Genomic DNA, 17,789 nt, shown 5'->3' with positions numbered 1-17,789 from the left:
AAATAGAAGCCTGCCCCTCAGGCTGCAGCTATTAAGATAAACAAATAAGCCTTTTCCATGGAAAGACTGGTTTCAGTCTGCTGCCTCTCCTGGGCCATGGGGGATTAGCCATTGTGAGTCTGTGCAAGCCCTTTGAGAACTCTCTCTTAATTCGCTATAGCCTTGTGGGTCTTGTGGACACAAGCCTCGTTGGCTTTCAAAGCTAGATGTTTTGGGTACCCATCTCTCAGGTGGAAGTCTTAAAAGTTGCAGCACAGGATGTGGAGTCCAAACCCCTCACTCTCAGGGAGAAGCTGGGAGTTGTGAGTTCCCTCCCGGTTGTGTGTTGCTGCACCAAGGGTGGGGTTTGTGGCAAGATTGTGTCTCAGCCTCTCCTACCCATTTCAATGTGTGTTATTTCTCATTCGCCCAGTGTATAGGAGTCACTCAATTAGTTTCCAGATTTCTTTCAGAGAGAATTATTCCAAATATAGTTGTAGATTTAGTGTGTCCATGCAAGGAGGTGAATTCAGGATCTTCCTACATCACCATCTTGAACCAGAATTGGGTGATCTTTTCTTTGTCTTAAACTTCAAGAAATTTGTAATTCCTGTACTGTTCAAAACCATTGAAAAAGATAGAAATAGTCTCAATTCATTCAACAATCTGATACCAAGACCTGACAAGGATAGCATGAAAAGACTACAAATCTGTCTCAATTATGAATAAAGATATAAAAATCTTAAATGAAATATTAGCAAATCATATCTGTCAGGGGATTAAAGTAATAATATAACAAGGCCAAATGGACATGTAAGGAGAATTCATATTGGGAAATATATTAATGTAATTTATTGCATTAGTCGATGAAAAGCAAAAACACATAATGACCTCATAACAAAAAGACATTTGAATAGTATCATTTCTGATAAAATCTTGGAGCAAGTTAGGATAAATAGAAGGATATATTCTTAAGTTGATGAAGAGCATCCATCAAAAACCAAAGGCAAACATTGTATTTAGTGGTGAAACACTGTTAGCATCCTTACTAAATTCAAGAACAAGAGAAGAGTGCCTGCTATCAAAACTATTATTCAGCATTGTCATAGAGTCATGGCTAGCTTGATAAGACAAGGAAAAAAAAAACATAAATGTTAAAAAGGAGGCAAAATTATAATTAGTAGATGACATAATGATTTACTTGGAAAAGTCCAAAAGAATCAACTGAATAACTTTTAGAAGCAGTAAGAGATCAATAAAGTAAATTGAATGCAAGATAAATATACCCGGATCAATAGCTTTTTATATACAAGGAATAACCAATTCAGAAATTTAATTGAAAAGATTTCATTCGTGATAGCTATAAAAACTTTTAAAAGCTAGGAATACATCTAGCAAGAAGCCTATATAAAGATCATTTTAATGAAGGACATAAGACTGCATAAACAGAAAAGCATGTTATGTTCCTGGTTGGAATGACTCTGTACCATGACAATTATCTTGAAATTTATCTAACCATAATGTATTATTTGGTAGTCACTTTTCATTTCCTTTGAGAATTGTAATTTCTCTTCCGTTTACTTGAGGAGATGGTGAGCCACTAAGCCTATAGTTCTGTCACGGTCGTATGGGCACAGAGCTCAGTGGAGAGCTAGGACGCACACATTTGACTGCCTCCCCTGGGTAATAGCAGTTCAGAAACCCACCAGTGGACACACTGGGGATTAGGTGATCCCCATGCTCTAATGTCTTGCAAGTTTTAAGCTTTTTATTTCTTTCCTGAAAAAGTAGTACACGGTTTTTATTAAAAATTCAAGCAGAGAAGTTAGGATTTATTTACAACATTTAAACAAAGCTCATCATTTTAACAGATTGGGGTGGGGGGTGGACTGTGAGTGGAAAGATCTGGATTCTAGAGCCAGTTTTGTTATTAACCAGCCGTGTGTCCTATTAATAAAAATAATAACTAAAATATACCCGGCTTTCGCAGTGTTCTAGGCACAAAACTGCTTTAGGGCAGGGGCCCTTGACTTCCATTTAATAGATGAAGAAACTGAGGCTTGGAGAGGTTAAGTCTCTCGGCTGGCACGTGGCTTAGCTGGCGTCTGAACTAGACGGTCGGGCTCCTTAGCCTGGGCTTACTCTTCACTACCACGTGCACCTCCTCCCTTCAAGTGAAAATCCTGATCTGACACTTTTCCCATAAAATTTTATTTGGCTGTTTATAAATAATTTATATATCTATAAAACTTTTTTTAAATGTCTTTGTAGGAAAATATATAAAGAACTAATAGTATCTTGAAATATCTTGGAAGTATGGACGAGTTAAATTTATCGTATTTCTGCCGTGTGTATGTTTATAAAATCACACAGCTGCAGAGCTGTGTAGGAACCTTTGGAACCAGTTATTGTCTATGACCAACCCTTTTATTTTACAGATGAGAAAACTGAGACCCAAAAAGAGGTTAAGTGGCTTGCCTGCAGCTTTGTATTTTCGTCTCTCTGGTCTCTGCTACTAGCTCCTCTGTGACTTTAGGCACATCCTTAAATGATCCTGGCTTCAGTTTCCTTGTGTATAAAATCAGAGGTTTGGGTCAACCCCAAATTCCTCCCATTCTAAAAATCTGTGTTTTTATCATTCTGTCACTTATCTTTTCAACTATTCTCTGGGGGAAACCCTGTTTTAAGAGGTGTGGATGAAGCCATTAGTGTGTTCAGGCATAAAAGGTCCTAATCATACAATTTGGGAGGAAGAATCTGCTGGCTTTTTAGCTTTTCATCACAGTTGATTTCTTATTTTCCTTCTTCAGGACATCATATCACTTATTGGTTCCCATAATCTGTACTTGTCCTTTTCCCTCATATTTTTCATGTTTCTTTTTTAGGCAGTATACTTAAGTATTTCAATTACAGCAGCAATACATGTTTACTGTAAAAAAAAAAAAAATCAGAAAGTAACTTATTAGCACAGGGTAGAAAATGAAAGTTGCTTGTAATCCCAGCACCCAAAGATAACTGCCTGTAATAATTTCGTAAATATTTTTAAAAAAGGAAAAGTAGGGATGTGACATCATGTAGTAACTATTGTTGTGTAGCCTTCTCTCCCCCTCCCAGCAGCGTATTGTGGACACATGCACTGTCTGACCTATAATCATAGTTTCATTTTTAAGGAATCATGTTCTGTGTTTATAACACAATAATAGTGTTATAAAAATGGTTTCATTTTTGATGAGTTCTGTAAAGAGGATTTTTTTTTAAGGTTAGAGCTATAAATTCTAAAAGCCACTAAGCAGATCCAGCATTTAACTACTCTAGTTTTTACTCAACATGACAGCTTTTCTTTTGTCATCACCCCCTGCAGGACTGCTAGAACAAGCATCCGAGTCACCATGCCATGTTCATATAAACCAAACAAAGATGCCACACCAGCAGCACGATTGGGTTACTCCCATAGCTCTTTCTCCTGCCTGAGGGGCTCTTAAAATTATGATCAGAAAAGGTCTGCTTAATGCACATCCTATTCCTTAATTAATATATGCCTGTAGGCAAGTGTTCTCTTGGATGAATGTGCCCAGATTTTTAAAAGAAACAGAAAATGCAATCAGCATTAGGGGTTTATATTATTTGCTTGCAGTACCTTATAAAAGAGAAATGCCAAGTGATCGCTGGCTAATTTCTTAATGTCGATAAGCCTCTGTTTCCCATCTGTAAATTGAGAGTTACAATAGTATCTTCTTCCTAGGGGTACTTGAGGATTAAATGAGATACAGCACCTAAAGTGCTCAACACAATGCCTGGCATCAGAGTATGCGTCCGATATTATGTTTACATTTTTTTAAATCTCATGTTGATTTTAGGTGAACTTTAAATAATTTTCTTCTTATGCAGAAGACTTAACCAATGGCTCACATGATGATGTCCTAAATGCTGAGCAACTTCGGAAGCTCCTCTACCTGCTTGAGTCAACTGAGGATCCTGTAATTATTGAAAGAGCTTTGGTCACTCTGGGTAACAGTGCAGCCTTTTCAGCTAACCAGGTGAGGACAGGCTTACCTCATTGTATTGTGCTTTGATTTATTGTTCTTCACATTGTGTTTTTTACAAATTGAAGGTTTGTGGTAACCTGGCGTCGAGCAAGTCTATCGGTGCCATTTTTCCAACAGCATTTGCTCACTTTGTGTCTCTATGTCACATTTTGGTAATTCTCGCAGTATTCCGAATTTTTTCATTATTATTATATGTGTTATGGTGATCTGTGATCAGTGATCTTAGATATTTTGATTGTAATTGTTTTGGGGTTCCATGAACTGCACCCATATAAGATGACAAACTTAATAAATGTTGTGTGTGTTCTGACTGCTCCACTGACAGGCCATTCCCCCATCTCTCTCCCTCTCCTCAGGCCTCCCTATTCCTTGAGACACAACAATATTGAAATTAGGCCAGTAAATAACCCTACAGTGGCTTCTAAGTGTTCAAGTGAAAGGAAGAGTCGCACATCTCTAACTTTAAATCAAAAGCTAGAAATGATTAAGCTTAGTGAGGAAGGCATGTCAAAAGCCAAGATAGGCCGAAAGCCTATCTTATACCAGTTAGCCAAGTTGTGAATGCAAAGGAAAAGTTATTGAAGGATGTTAAAAGTGCTACTCCTGTGAACGCACAAATGAACATAAAGCAAAACAGCCTTATTGCTGATAGGGAGAAAGTTTTAGCGATCTGGACAGAAGATCCAATCAGCCACAACATTCCCTGAAGCCAAAGCCTAATGCAGAGCAAGGCCCTAACTCTCTTCAATTCTCTGAAGGCTGAGAGGGGTGAGGAAGCTGCAGAGGAAAAGTTTGAAGCCAGCAGAGGTTGTTGGTTCATGAGGTTTAAGGAAAGAAACCATCTCTATAACATAAAAGTGCGAGGGGAAGGAGCAAGCGCTGATGTAGAAGCTGCAGCAAGTTACCCAGAAGATCAAGCTAAAATAATTCATGCAGGTGGCTACGCTAAACAACAGATTTTCAATGTAGATGAAACAGCCTTATGATGGAAGAAGGTGCCATTTAGGACTTGCATAGCTAAAGAAGAGAAGTCAACGTCTGGCTGGAAAGCTTCAAAGAACAGGCTGACTCTCTTGTTGGGGCTAATACAGTTGGTGACTTTAAGTGGAAGCCAATGCTCATTTATGACTCTGAAAATCCTAGGGCCCTTAAGAATTATACTAAATCTACTCTGCCTGTGCTCTATAAATGGAGCAACAAAGCCTGAGTGACAGCACCTCTGTTTACAACATGGTTTACTGAATATTTTAAGTTGAGACCTACTGCTCAGAAAAAAAGATTCCTTTCAAAATGTTACTGCTTACTGACAATGCACCTGGTCACCCAAGAGCTCTGATGGAGATGTATAATGAGATTAACATTTTTATGCCTGCTAACACAACATCCATTCTGCAGCCCATGGATGAAAGAGTAATTTCAACTTTCGAGTCTTATTATTTAAAAAATACATTTCAGGGGCCGGCCCGGTGGCACAAGCGGTTGATTGCGCGCGCTCCGCTGCGGCGGCCCGGGGTTTGCTGGTTCGGATCCCGGGCGCGCACCGACGCACTGCTTTGGCAAGCCATGCTGTGGCAGCGTCCCATATAAAGTGGAGGAAGATGGGCACAGATGTTAGCCCAGGGCCGTCTTCCTCAGCAAAAAAAGAGGAGGATTGGCAGATGTTAGCACAGGGCTGATCTTCCTCACAAAAAAAAAAAAAAAAATACATTTCATAAGGCTATAGCTGCCATAGATAGTGATTCCTCTGATGGATCTGGGCAAAGTAAATTAAAAACCTCTGGAAAGGGGGGGCCGGCCCGGTGGCGCAAGTGGTTGGGTGCGCGCGCTCTGCTGCGGTGGCCTAGGGTTCGCCAGTTCAGATCCCGGGTGCGCACCGACGCATTGCTTGTCAAGCCATACTGTGGCAGCGTCGCATATAGGATAGAGGAAGATGGGCACGGATGTTAGCTCAGCGCTGATCTTCCTCACAAAAACAAAAAATAAATAAATAAATAAAATGGAAAAAGAAAAAACCTCTGGAAAGGATTCATCATTCTAGATGCCGTTAAGAACATTCGTGATTCATGGGAAGAGGTCAAAATATCAACATTAACAGGAGTTTGGAAGAAATTGATTCTAACCCTCATGGATGATTTTGAGGGGTTCAAGACTTCAGTGGAGGAAGTCACTGTGAATGTGGAAATAGCAAGAGAACTAGAATTAGAAGTGGAGCCTGAAGATATGACTGAATTGCTACAATCTCATGATAAAACTTTAACGAATGAGGAGTTGCTTCTTATGGATGAGCAAAGAAAGTGGTTTCTTGAGATGCAGTCTCCTCCTGGTGAAAATGCTGTGAAGATTGTGGAAATGACAACAGGGGATTTAGAATGTGACATAAACTTTGTTGATAAAGCAGCAGCAGGGTTTGAGAGGATTGACTCCAGTTTTGAAAGAAGTTCTGCTGTGGGTAAAATACTGTCAAATAGCATCACATGCTACAGAGAAATCATTCATGAAACGAAGAGTCAATCCATGCAGCAAACTTCATTGTTGTCTTATTTTAAGAAATTGCCACAGCCACCCCAGCCTTCAGCAACCACCACCCTGATCGGTCAACAGCCATCAGCATTGAAGCAGGACTCTTCCGTCAGCAAAAAGATTATGACTTGCTGAAGGCTCAGATGATGGTTAGCATTTTTAAATTAAGGGATGTACATTGTTTTTTTAGACATAATGCCATTGAACACTTAATAAACTACATTGCAGTGCAAACATAACTTTTATGTGCACTGCAAAACAGAAAATTTGTGTGACTCGCTTTATTGCAATATTCGCTTTACTGTGGTGGTCTGGAACTGAACCCACAATATCTCCGAGGTAGGCCTATACCCTAGTCTCAGCAAACAGGCTCCTCCCATTCTTTTTTTTTTTTTCTTTGTGAGGAAGATTAGCCCTGAGCTAACATCTGTTGCCAATCCTCCTCTTTTTGCTGAGGAAGATTGTGCCTGGGCTAACATCCATGCCGATCTTCCTCTACTTTATATGTGGGACACCTGCCACAGCATGGCTGGTAAGCGGTGCGTCAGTCCACACCTGGGATCTGAACCTGCGAACCCCAGGCCGCCAAAGCAGAATGCACGAACTTAACCGCTATGCCACAGGGCCAGCCCCTGGCTCTTCCCATTCTTACACACTAGCAGTAATTGTGACCCTGATAGGTTACTTAACCTCCCAGAGCCTCAATGTCCTCCTCTTTACAATGTGACTACTTATACTTAGAGCATAATGTTTGTTTACTTCTGAAAAGCACAGCCTAATAGTAATGTGATTATTAATAAGATTCTAAATCCCTATGAAGTTGGTCACAGGCATCACATTTGTAGTAAGAGTATCTAATCAACACTTACATTACATGGCTTTTTTTTTTTTTTTTTTTTTTTTGGTGAGGAAGGTCAGCCCTGAGCTAACATCTGTTGCCAATCCTCTTTTTTGCTGAGGAAGATTGGCCCTGGGCTAACATTCCTGCCCATCTTCCTCTACTTTATATGTGGGACGCCTGCCACAGCATGGCTGGTAAGCAGTGCGTAGATCTGCGCCTGGGATCCAAATCTGCGAACCCAGGCCGCCGAAGCATGCGAGCTTAACCACTACACCGCCAGGCTAGGTGGCCTTTTTAATTATTTAAAATTCAGCAGTGCTGCAGTAACAATGAAAGCATCTAATATTTAAGTATATGCTTTACATTGTATATAGGTTTTACGAGGTTGGTTCTGTTGTAGGTGGTCCCTGGACCACACTCTGACAACCACTAACCAATGTAAATGGCTTCTACAAGTAGAGACAGCACCAAGACTAAAGAGCTTTGTTTGAATGCTTCCTTCTCCCCTCTCCTGACATGGAGAAAGAGTAAAAAATTTATTTTTTTCAGCTAATGCCCTTTGTTAACTTTGTCATGAATGTAAAATTATTTTGAATTTGTACTTTATTTCAGTCCACTTTTCTCTAGCGTGGCAAGCTTTACTCTAAAGCTCTAGAGATTTTTAGGGAGAAATAAAGAATGTTTATATATTGTTCACATTCTTTCAGTTGCAAGTGACAGAACCCAACTTAAATTCTTTTAAACCAAAAAGGGAAAATATTGAGCTCAGTTAACTTGGACATCTAAGAACAGCATGGGTTTCAGATACAAGTGAATACAGTTCAAGGTTACCAACAGTGTTATCAGAGCTCTCTGTCTTTTGGCTTTGCTTATCCCTACTGCTTTTTGTGTATTGGTCTTTGTCTGTCAGGTTACAAAGAGATTTTCTTCACAGGGATGGAAAGAAAGCCACTGGCCTCTCAAGCCTCCATCCTGGCAGCTCAGGATCCAAAAGGTAGAGTTGTTCTGCTAGGATCAAGTGCCAACCCTTTGGATCAATTGCTGGGTCAAGGCACCGTGGACTATGATTGCAATGCCTGGTTCACATTAGCATCCTACAGCCCAACAGCAAGGATAGTGAACACAGTTGACCAGCAGGCCCACTAGGGACTTTATGGGATAGAGGAGGTGCCATGTCTGCCCCCGTGGAAAGAGGGGTGCCAGGCAAAGAAAAACAACAGATGATGACTGATTTATTAGCATGCCTCTGTTGGGGTATTTCTGATGCCATAGTTTTATATCCCTCTGAAAAACTGTAGTCAGAGCAGGTCACTAGTCACTGGTGAACAAGTACTTTCTTGGGTAATGGGATGTAGTGCTCCTCATCATCGGTTATAGTGCCTTGATCTGCTTTAACAGTACAGTGAAAAAAAAAGCCATTTTCTAGTAACCACAAGTCCTTGGGAAGAACCTGAAATTGCAGGGGGAAAGTTTCTTTTTTTCCTAATGCTATGCCCACCCTTAACAGCAGAGTAGAGTTGGGCCGTTGGTAAAAAGTGGATGATGGCAAGATACTGTTTTTCTCTTCCTCTGATAGAATGTCATGTCTTGGCCTGACAGTAGTCATTTTCAGCTTATTTTTCTTCTAAGAATTGAAGCAGTTGGGGGCCAGCCCTGTGGCACAGCGGTTAAGTGCATGTGCTCCGCTTCAGCGGCCCAGGGTTCGCATGCAGGTTCAGATCCCAGGTGCACATTGATGCACCACTTGTTAAGCCATGCTGTGGCAGCATCCCGTATAAAGTAGAGGAAGATGGGCACGGATGTTAGCCCAGGGCCAATCTTCCTCAGCAAAAATGAGGAGGATTGGCATCGGATGTTAGCTCAGGGCTAGTCCTCCTCACAAAAAAAAAAAAGAAAGAAAGAAAAAAAGAAACTGAAGCAATTGATGTATCTTTCAATGTTGGGGCCAAAGGCTCATAGTAACATATTGTTGCAATCGATTGAGAAATCCCCTGGTTATTTTTCCTTTGGAAATTTGGGCACCATTTTTCAAATTGTGTGGAACTCCAATTCTGCAAGATGTTACTAGGTGTTCTTCTCACCCCCCTCTACTGAAAAGTGACCCTCTTTTTGTGTACAGTTCATAGAAATGCCATGTTCAGGCCTCCCCTCTCGGGGATGCCCCATGCACATGAACATCGATGCGTCACGATAGAGAAACATGTTCACTCTTGTCATACCTGGAGTCTCTCACACTTACTTGACCGTGAAACCTCCCTTTTTTTAATGGAACATCTGTTGACATCTTGCAGGATTCGTGTTCTAAAGAATACATTTTAGCAAAACACTACTATTCTGCATCATAATACTTTTCCAAATTTGCCTGTAATAGAGAAGTCATATAACTTATTTCAAAGTAAAATAATTTTGTCAATTGCATTGAGATCATTACAGTAGCTCTGCAAATCTTTATTGTGTATCTCCATGCTATAGTTTATATAATTGCATATTTTAATAATTTTATTTTCAATTGATTTTCTTTACCTAAAATATTATGAGTGGTAAAATTTTGTTAAAAATAGGAATTATATGGGCCGGCCCGGTGGCGTAGCAGTTAAGTTTGCACACTCTGCTTTGGCCGCCTGGGGTTCGCAGGTTCAGATCCCAGGCTCTGACTGACGCACCACTTGTGAAGCCATGCTGTGGTGGCATCCCATATAAAGTAGAGGAAGATGGGCACGGATGTTAGCCCAGGGCCAATCTTGCTCAGCAAACAGAGGAGGATTGGCATCGCATGTTAGCTCAGGGCTAATCTTCCTCACAAAAAAAAAAAAAAAAAAGAATTATAGATTGTATGTGGGAAAGATACTTCCGAAGAATCATTTATTTTTATTTGTGGGTGCAAGGAATTCAGTGGAAGGGGATATATACTGAAGTCATGTCCTGTTTTTTTCTCTTAGGTCATTATTCGTGAATTGGGTGGTATTCCAATTGTTGGAAGCAAAATCAACAATCCCAACCACAGTATTAAAGAGAAAGCTTTAAATGCTCTGAATAACCTGAGTGTGAATGTTGAAAATCAAATCAAGATAAAGGTAAATTATCTGAAATCACAAATGTGTAAGGTTATCTATAAATGAAAGAGAAAATAACAAAAAGGTAAGTAATGAAATTAACTTTATGGCCAAGAATTACCTTGGTTTTTTTCCCAGCTTGAGATGTAATTGACATATAACATTGTGTGAATTTAAGGTATACAACATGATGATTGGATATATGTATGTATTGTGAAATGATTACCACCATAGCATTAGCTAACACCTCCATCACCTCACATGATTCCTGTTTTTTTCCTGTGGTGAGAACATTTAAGGTCTACTCTCTTAGCAGCTTTCAAGTATACAATACAGTATTATTAACTATAGTCACCCTCCTGTACATTAATCCCCAGAATTTATTGATCTTTTAACTGGAAGTTTGTACCCTTTGACCAACATCTCCCCATTTCCCCCACACACCAGCCCCTGGCAACCACCATTGAAGTCTCTCTTTCTATGAGTTCAGCTTTTTTAGATTCTGTATATAAGTGAGATCATTCAGTATTTGTCTTTCTCTGTCTGACTTATTTCACTTAGCATAATGCCCCCAAGTTCCATCCATCTCGTTGCAAATGGCAGGATTTCCTTCCTTCTCATGGCTGAATAATACTCTGTTGTGTATATACCACATCTTCTTTATCCATTCAGCCGTCAACAGACACTTAGGTTGTTTCCGTGTCTTGGCTATTGTGAATAATGCTGCAATGAACATGGGGGTGCAGATCTCTCTCCGAGATGGTGATTTCATTTCCATCAGATAAGTACCCAGAAGTGAGGTTGCTTGGGTAGGGTAGTTCTATTTTTAATTTTTTGAGGAACTTCCATAGTGTTTTCCATAGTGGCTGTAACGATTTACATTCTCACCAACAGTGCACAAGGGTTCCCTTTTCTCCACATCCTCGGAAACACTTATCTCTTGTTATCTCTTGTCTTTTTTATAATAGCCATTCTAACAGGTGTGAGATGATACCTTATTGTGGTTTTTTTTTTTTGTTTTTTGAGGAGGACCAGCCCTGAGCTAACATCCAATGCCAATCCTCCTCTTTTTTGCTGAGGAAGACTGGCCCTGGGCTAACATCTGTGCCCATCTTCCTCCACTTTATATGGGATGCTGCTGCAGCATGGCTTAACAAGCGGTGCATCGGTGCGCACCCGGGATCCGAACCAGCGAACCCCGGGCCGCCGCAGCAGAGCACACGCACTTAACTGCTTGTGCCACCGGGCCAGGCCCCTCATTGTGGTTTTGATTTGCATTCCCCTGATGATTAGTGATGTTGAGCATCTTTTCGTGTGCTTGTTGACCATTTGTATGTCTTTGGAAAAATATCTGATCACGTCCTCTGACCGTTTTTTAGTAGAGAATAAAGCAGAGGAGGGAGGGACTTGAACCAGCCAATAAGAGGTGCATGAACTTTTGAATCTGGGGTTCAGTTTAATTCAAGTGTGGAAAAGGAACCAAGCTGGAATCAGATAACATCAGTAGAAAGATACAATAAATTAGGAAATTACGTTAATTCAACACTTACTGAGCTCCTGCTTTGTGGTACAGAGTTTAGAAATGAACATGATTAATTCTTGGTTTAAGAAAGCTAGCAGGGATAGCAAGCTCTGCTGGTTTAATGGTAAGATTCGGTGCTCTCACTACCATGGCCCAGGTTCATTTCCCAGTCAGGGAACCACACCACCCGTCTGTTGGTTGTCATACTGTGGCAGCTGCATGTAGCTGTGATGCTGAAAGCTATGCCACCAGTATGTCAGATACCAGCAGGGTCACGTATGGTGGACAGGTTTCAGTGGAGCTTCCATGACTAAGACAGACTAGGAAGAAGGACCTGGCCATCCACTTCTGAAAAAATTATCCATGAAAACCCTATGAATAGCAGCAGTGTTGTCTGATAGAGCACCAGAAGATGAGAGTATGAGGCAAAAAGACCAGGCAGAGTTCTGCTCTGCTGTACAGAGGGTCACTAGGGGTCAGAATCAACTCCATGGCATTAACAACAAAAGAAGGAGGGAGGATAAGGCAAGTCCATAAATAGTTGTAATTCAAGGCAGAACGTGTTACAGAATTACTTTAAGGAAAAATATAAGTAAAACATTGTTGAGTACATAGAGGAGATCTCATCAAAAAAGTTCCTGTAAAAAGTAGAGTCCAACCTGTCTCTCTACAGGTAGAGTTGGGCAAGGAGGGAATTCCAAGAGAAGGGAACAAGGCGATGTGGGCACAGCTTCAGGATTAGCTGAGCTGGCCCATTTGGTAGTCTTGTTACTAGAATTGAGATGGTGAAAAGTTTCAGAGATAATGAGGATATAAATGCTCAACACATTTTAGGAAATTCTTTGAAAGACATCAGCATCTTATGAAAAAAATATGATTTATAAAGAGCTAAGGAAATGCCCTTTTTTTAAAGTATGGATATGTAATGAAATTATGACCAAAGAGAGCCAGTTGAATTGTAAATATCATTTAGATCTTGAAACCAGATTAAAAATTTAATCTCTTTTTGCTTTACTGCCATTATTTTAGTTTCTATGGTGACATGAATACATTGGATATTTTTTAAAAGTTAATACTGACTTACGGGACAGTTGGTAATGTCTAAGTATTTTATATTAGGAAGATTTTCTTACCAGTTAGAACTTTTGGTGGAGATCAGGTTTAGTTAGATGACTACCAATTATCTGCAAGATATAGTTTTTCCAAGGTGAAAAGACCATGGCCAGACATAGAAAATAGAGTTTCAGAAAACTTTCCATCATTCTAGGTTTAGTTTATCACGTGTGAAATAGGAGTACTGCTGCATTACGTTACTTTTTGCCAGGGGTGGTGAACAATATTATGGAGTAGTAGTTCATACCCATATACCTAGGTAAATAAAAAGAACCTTGGGCCAAATATAGTTTTGCCTCTGCTTACTTTTTTTTTTTAATTTTATTGCGGTGATAATAGTTTATAACATTGTGAAATTTCAGTTGTACATTATTATTTGTCAGGCACGATATATATGTGCCCCTTTACCCCACGCGCCCACCCCCCAACACCCTTCCCCTCTGGTAACCACTAATCTGTTCTCTTTGTCCATGTGTTACTTTATCTTCCACATATGAGTGAAATCATACGGTGTTTGTCTTTCTCTGTCTGGCTTATTTTGCTTAACGTAACACCCTCAAGGTCCATCCATGTTGTTGCAAATGGGATGATTTTGTCTTTTTTTATGGCTGAGTAGTATTCCATTGTATATATATACCACATCTTCTTTATCCAATCCTCAGTCAGTGGGCACTTGGGTTGCTTCCACTTCTTGGCTCTTGTGAATAATCCTGCAATGAACATAATGGTGCATAAGTCTCTTTGAATTGTTGATTTCAAGTTCTTTGGATAAATACCTAGAAGTAGGATAGCTGGCTCATAGGGTATTTCTATTTTTAATTTTTTGAGAAATCTTAGTACTGTTTTCCATAGTAGCTGCACCAGTTTGCACTCCCACCAGCAGTCTATGAGCATTCCCGTTTCTCCACATCCTCTCCAACATTTGTTATTTTTTTGTCTTGGTGATTATAGCCATTCCAACAGGTATAAAGTGATATCTCATTGTAGTTTTGATTTGCATTTCCCTGATGATTAATGATGTTGAGCATCTTTTCATGTGCCTATTGGCCATCTGTATGTCTTCTTTGGAAAAATGTCTGTTCATATCCTCTGCCCATTTTTTGAGCAGATTGTTTGTTTTTTTGTTGTTGAGTTGTGCGAGTTCTTTATATATTTTGGAGATTAACCCCTTGTCAGATATATGATTTGCAAATATTTTCTCCCAGTTGGTGGCTTTTCTTTTTGTTTTGTTCCTGGTTTCCTTTGCCTTGCAGAAGCTCTTTAGTCTGGTGAAGTCCCATTTGTTTATTTTTTCTTTTGTTTCCCTTACCCGAGTAGACACGGTATTCAAAAAGATCCTTCTAAGACCAATGTCAAAGAGTGTACTGCCTATATTTTCTTCTAGGAGTTTTATGGTTTCAGGTCTTACCTTCAAGTCTTTGATCCATTTTGAGTTAATTTTCGTGTATGGCAAAAGATAATGGTCTACTTTCATTCTTTTGCATGTGGCTGTCCAGTTTTCCCACACCATTTATTGAAGAGACTTTCCTTTCTCCATTGTACGTTCTCAGCTCCTTTGTGGAAGATTAGCTGTCCATAGATGTGTGGTTTTATTTCTGGGCTTTCAATTCTGTTCCACTGATCTGTGTGTCTGTTTTTGTGCCAGTACCATGCTGTTTTGATTATTATAGCTTTGTAGTATATTTTGAAGCCAGGGATTGTGGTACCTCCAGCTTTGTTCTTTTTTCTCAGGGTTGCTTTAGCTATTTGGGGTCTTTTGTTGCCCCATATAAATTTTAGGATTCTTTGTTCTATTTCCATGAAGAATGTCATTGGGATATTCTGATTGCAATTGCATTGAATCTGTAGATTGCTTTAGGTAGCATGCACATTTTAGCTATATTTATTCTTCCAATCCATGTGCATGGAAAATCTTTCCATTTGTTTTTGTCATCATCGATTTCTTTCAATAATGTCTTAGAGTTTTCAATGTATAGGTCTTTCACCTCCCTGGTTAAATTTATTCCTAGATATGTTATTCTTTTTGTTGTGATTGTAAATGCGATTGTATTCTTGAATTCTCTTTCTGTTAGTTCATTATTAGAGTATAGAAATGCAACTGATTTTTGTAAGTTGATTTTGTACCCTGCAACTTTGCTGTAGTTGTTGATGATTTCTAATAGATTTCCGAGGGATTCTTTAGGGTTCTCTATATATAAAATCATGTCATCTGCAAAGAGCGAGAGTTTTACTTCTTTGTTGCCTATTTGGACTCCTTTTATTTCTTTTTCTTGCCTAATTGTTCTGGCCAAAACCTCCAGTACTGTGTTGAATAAGAGTGGCGAGAGTGGGCACCCATGTCTTGTTCCTGTTCTCGGAGGGATGGCTTTCAGTTTTTCCCCGTTGAGTATGATGTTGGCTGTGGGTTTGTCATGTATGGCCTTTATCATGTTGAGGTACTTTCCTTCTATACCCATTTTATTGAGAGTTTTTATCATAAATTGATGCTTTATCTTGTCAAATGCTTTCTCACCTCTGCTTACTTTTGATAGCACTAACTCTAAAGAAAAATTGTTTCATTTTGTCCCCCTGTTTATTTCTAACATGATGTAGCTTCTAGACCCTACTGTTAAGATACTTACCGTGATACAAGATGGCCTCACACATGTTCCTCCTTAATCCTGGTGTGCCCAGACCAGTTGACACAGAAGGGTAGGCTGAGCTGGGAGGCCCCCAACAAGTGAGAGGCCACTGGTGTTGAGAGCATGGTCTCTAGAGTTGGACATTGCTCCCCCACTGGCTGGCATATGTTGGGCCAGGGAATTCAAACTCCTTGAAGAATTTCAGGTCCTTGTCTATAAAATGGCCATAATAAGATCCGCCTCATTAGAGTTGTCTCAAGGATCAAGTGAGATATATTTATAAATGCTCAGCACAGTGCCTGGCATTAACAAAGCCAGCTTTAAAAAAAAGTCACCAAAGTTTGAGGGCTGGATAGCAATGTCATCTTTTCTGAGGAGCTAGTCTCATCTTGAATGATTGTTCTACTCCGTGGTGCAGAAAAGTAACCATCTAATAGAGGATTTTGGAGATTCTAAGATGCTTACTTTTTCCCCCTGCCTTCAGATATACATCAATCAAGTCTGTGAGGATGTCTTTGCTGGTCCCCTGAACTCTGCTATGCAGCTGGCCGGACTGAGGTTGTTAACAAACATGACAGTCACCAATGACCACCAGCACATGCTTAACAATTACATCACAGACCTGTTCCACGTGTTGCTCACAGGAAACGGAAGCACAAAGGTACAAAGTGGTTATGACTTGAAGTACGAAGAGCTGTTGCGTTAAGCTTATTAAGACTGGAACTGAGTTTACAAGTCACCTGTCTTAAGTTGATGTCCCTCAAAAAAGAGAGAAAGTTGAGTCAAGTTTATTAAAAACCCTTACATAGGCCCAAGAAAGTAAATTATTTTTATCCTCTAATATTGAATTAGAAAACTAACTTGTGAAAATCATCTGTTATTTCACTTAACCATAGATTGATATTCATTTGGTTTTCTGAAAATCAGTTTACCTTTTACCGTAGTGAAGTAGCTAGCTTCCCCCCACTAGATAATAGGAACAGTGTGACTAAACGGAATCTCTGAGTGATAGTACTGGTTAAAGGAATTTTTTGCTTACCTCAGGGTTAACAAAACATTTCTTGGTTCAGCCATTATTTGTTGAAAAATCTTTCTAAAATCACTTTTAAGTTTTAGTAATGGATGTCTCTGTGCTTCACTTGGATCAGTTATGTAGATGTGGGAGGCAGCAGAGACCAAGCTGAATTAAGTAGGACCTCAGGAGATGCCCTGTGAAAGATACTTGAGTAAAGCCCTCATATTACTGTGCATTCTTACCAAGTGCCATTTTTCAAAAAAAATAGCATAAAAACAGAATGTAGACTAACCATAGGTTCTGATTAGTTGGGTTGATTGTTCACCAAAGTTTTACTGTGTTGGTCTCTGTTCTCTGGCACAGATGAGAGAAAAATGCATAAGCATTTTAGAAGGACCAAATGTGAAGTCATACTCCCAATGTTCGACATCACTCAAGTTATTTCTTTTTTTTTTTTTTTTTTTTTTCTTTTTGTGAGGAAGATCAGCCCTGAGCTAACATCCGTGCTAATCCTCCTCTTTTTGCTGAGGAAGACCGGCTCTGAGCTAACATCTATTGCCAATCCTCCTTTTTTTTTTTCCTTTTTCTCCCCAAAGCCCCAGTAGATAGTTGTACGTCATAGTTGCACATCCTTCTAGTTGCTGTATGTGGGACGTGGCCTCAGCATGGCTGGAGAAGCAGTGCGTTGGTGCGCGCCCGGGATCCGAACCCGGACCGCCAATAGCGGAGTGCGCGCACTTAACCGCTAAGTCACGGGGCCGGCCCCAAGTTATTTCTGAGGTTATGAAATTGTGATTACAGGAGAGCCTCACTAGAGTTCTTTTAAAATTTGTTGTGAGATGTTTTTATGTGGGCTTTTCACATTTCCAGTAGTCATACTTATTTGGGTCTGGTCCAAGATGTACCTAAAGGTGTTCCAAATTAAATGTAATAATCATATTGGCAATATTTTAGCAATATTGCTCCATCCATAGGCAATTTTAAAAATGCGTGCGCCCATCTACATCTGTCTGCGGTGAAGCCGGGAAACTCCCTTCCCTCTACCACATGGTGTTGCAGCTATAGGAGAAATCTCTCCT

At 39.9% G+C, this 17,789-nt stretch overlaps 1 protein-coding gene across 2 annotated transcripts in view; it reads left to right on the top strand.

Annotated features, from left to right (window-relative positions):
- The window catches only part of ARMC10 (armadillo repeat containing 10), a 31,876-nt gene that overhangs the window by 9,357 nt on the left and 4,730 nt on the right, over positions 1-17,789 (top strand). The window contains exons 2-5 of one of the 2 annotated variants that reach the window (XM_087442458.1): positions 3,868-4,016; positions 8,321-8,380; positions 10,326-10,460; positions 16,180-16,356. In XM_087442458.1, the coding sequence (XP_087298584.1) occupies positions 3,868-4,016; positions 8,321-8,380; positions 10,326-10,460; positions 16,180-16,356 (521 nt within the window). The remainder of the gene's footprint in view (positions 1-3,867; positions 4,017-8,320; positions 8,381-10,325; positions 10,461-16,179; positions 16,357-17,789) is intronic. The other variant, XM_014794453.2, reaches the window with a different exon arrangement.

The sequence above is a fragment of the Ceratotherium simum genome, chromosome 1 (assembly GCF_057802395.1).
Source record: "Ceratotherium simum simum isolate JZ-2026a chromosome 1, ASM5780239v1, whole genome shotgun sequence".
Lineage (NCBI taxonomy): Eukaryota > Metazoa > Chordata > Mammalia > Perissodactyla > Rhinocerotidae > Ceratotherium > Ceratotherium simum.
This window is presented reverse-complemented; position numbering and strand designations above follow the sequence as displayed.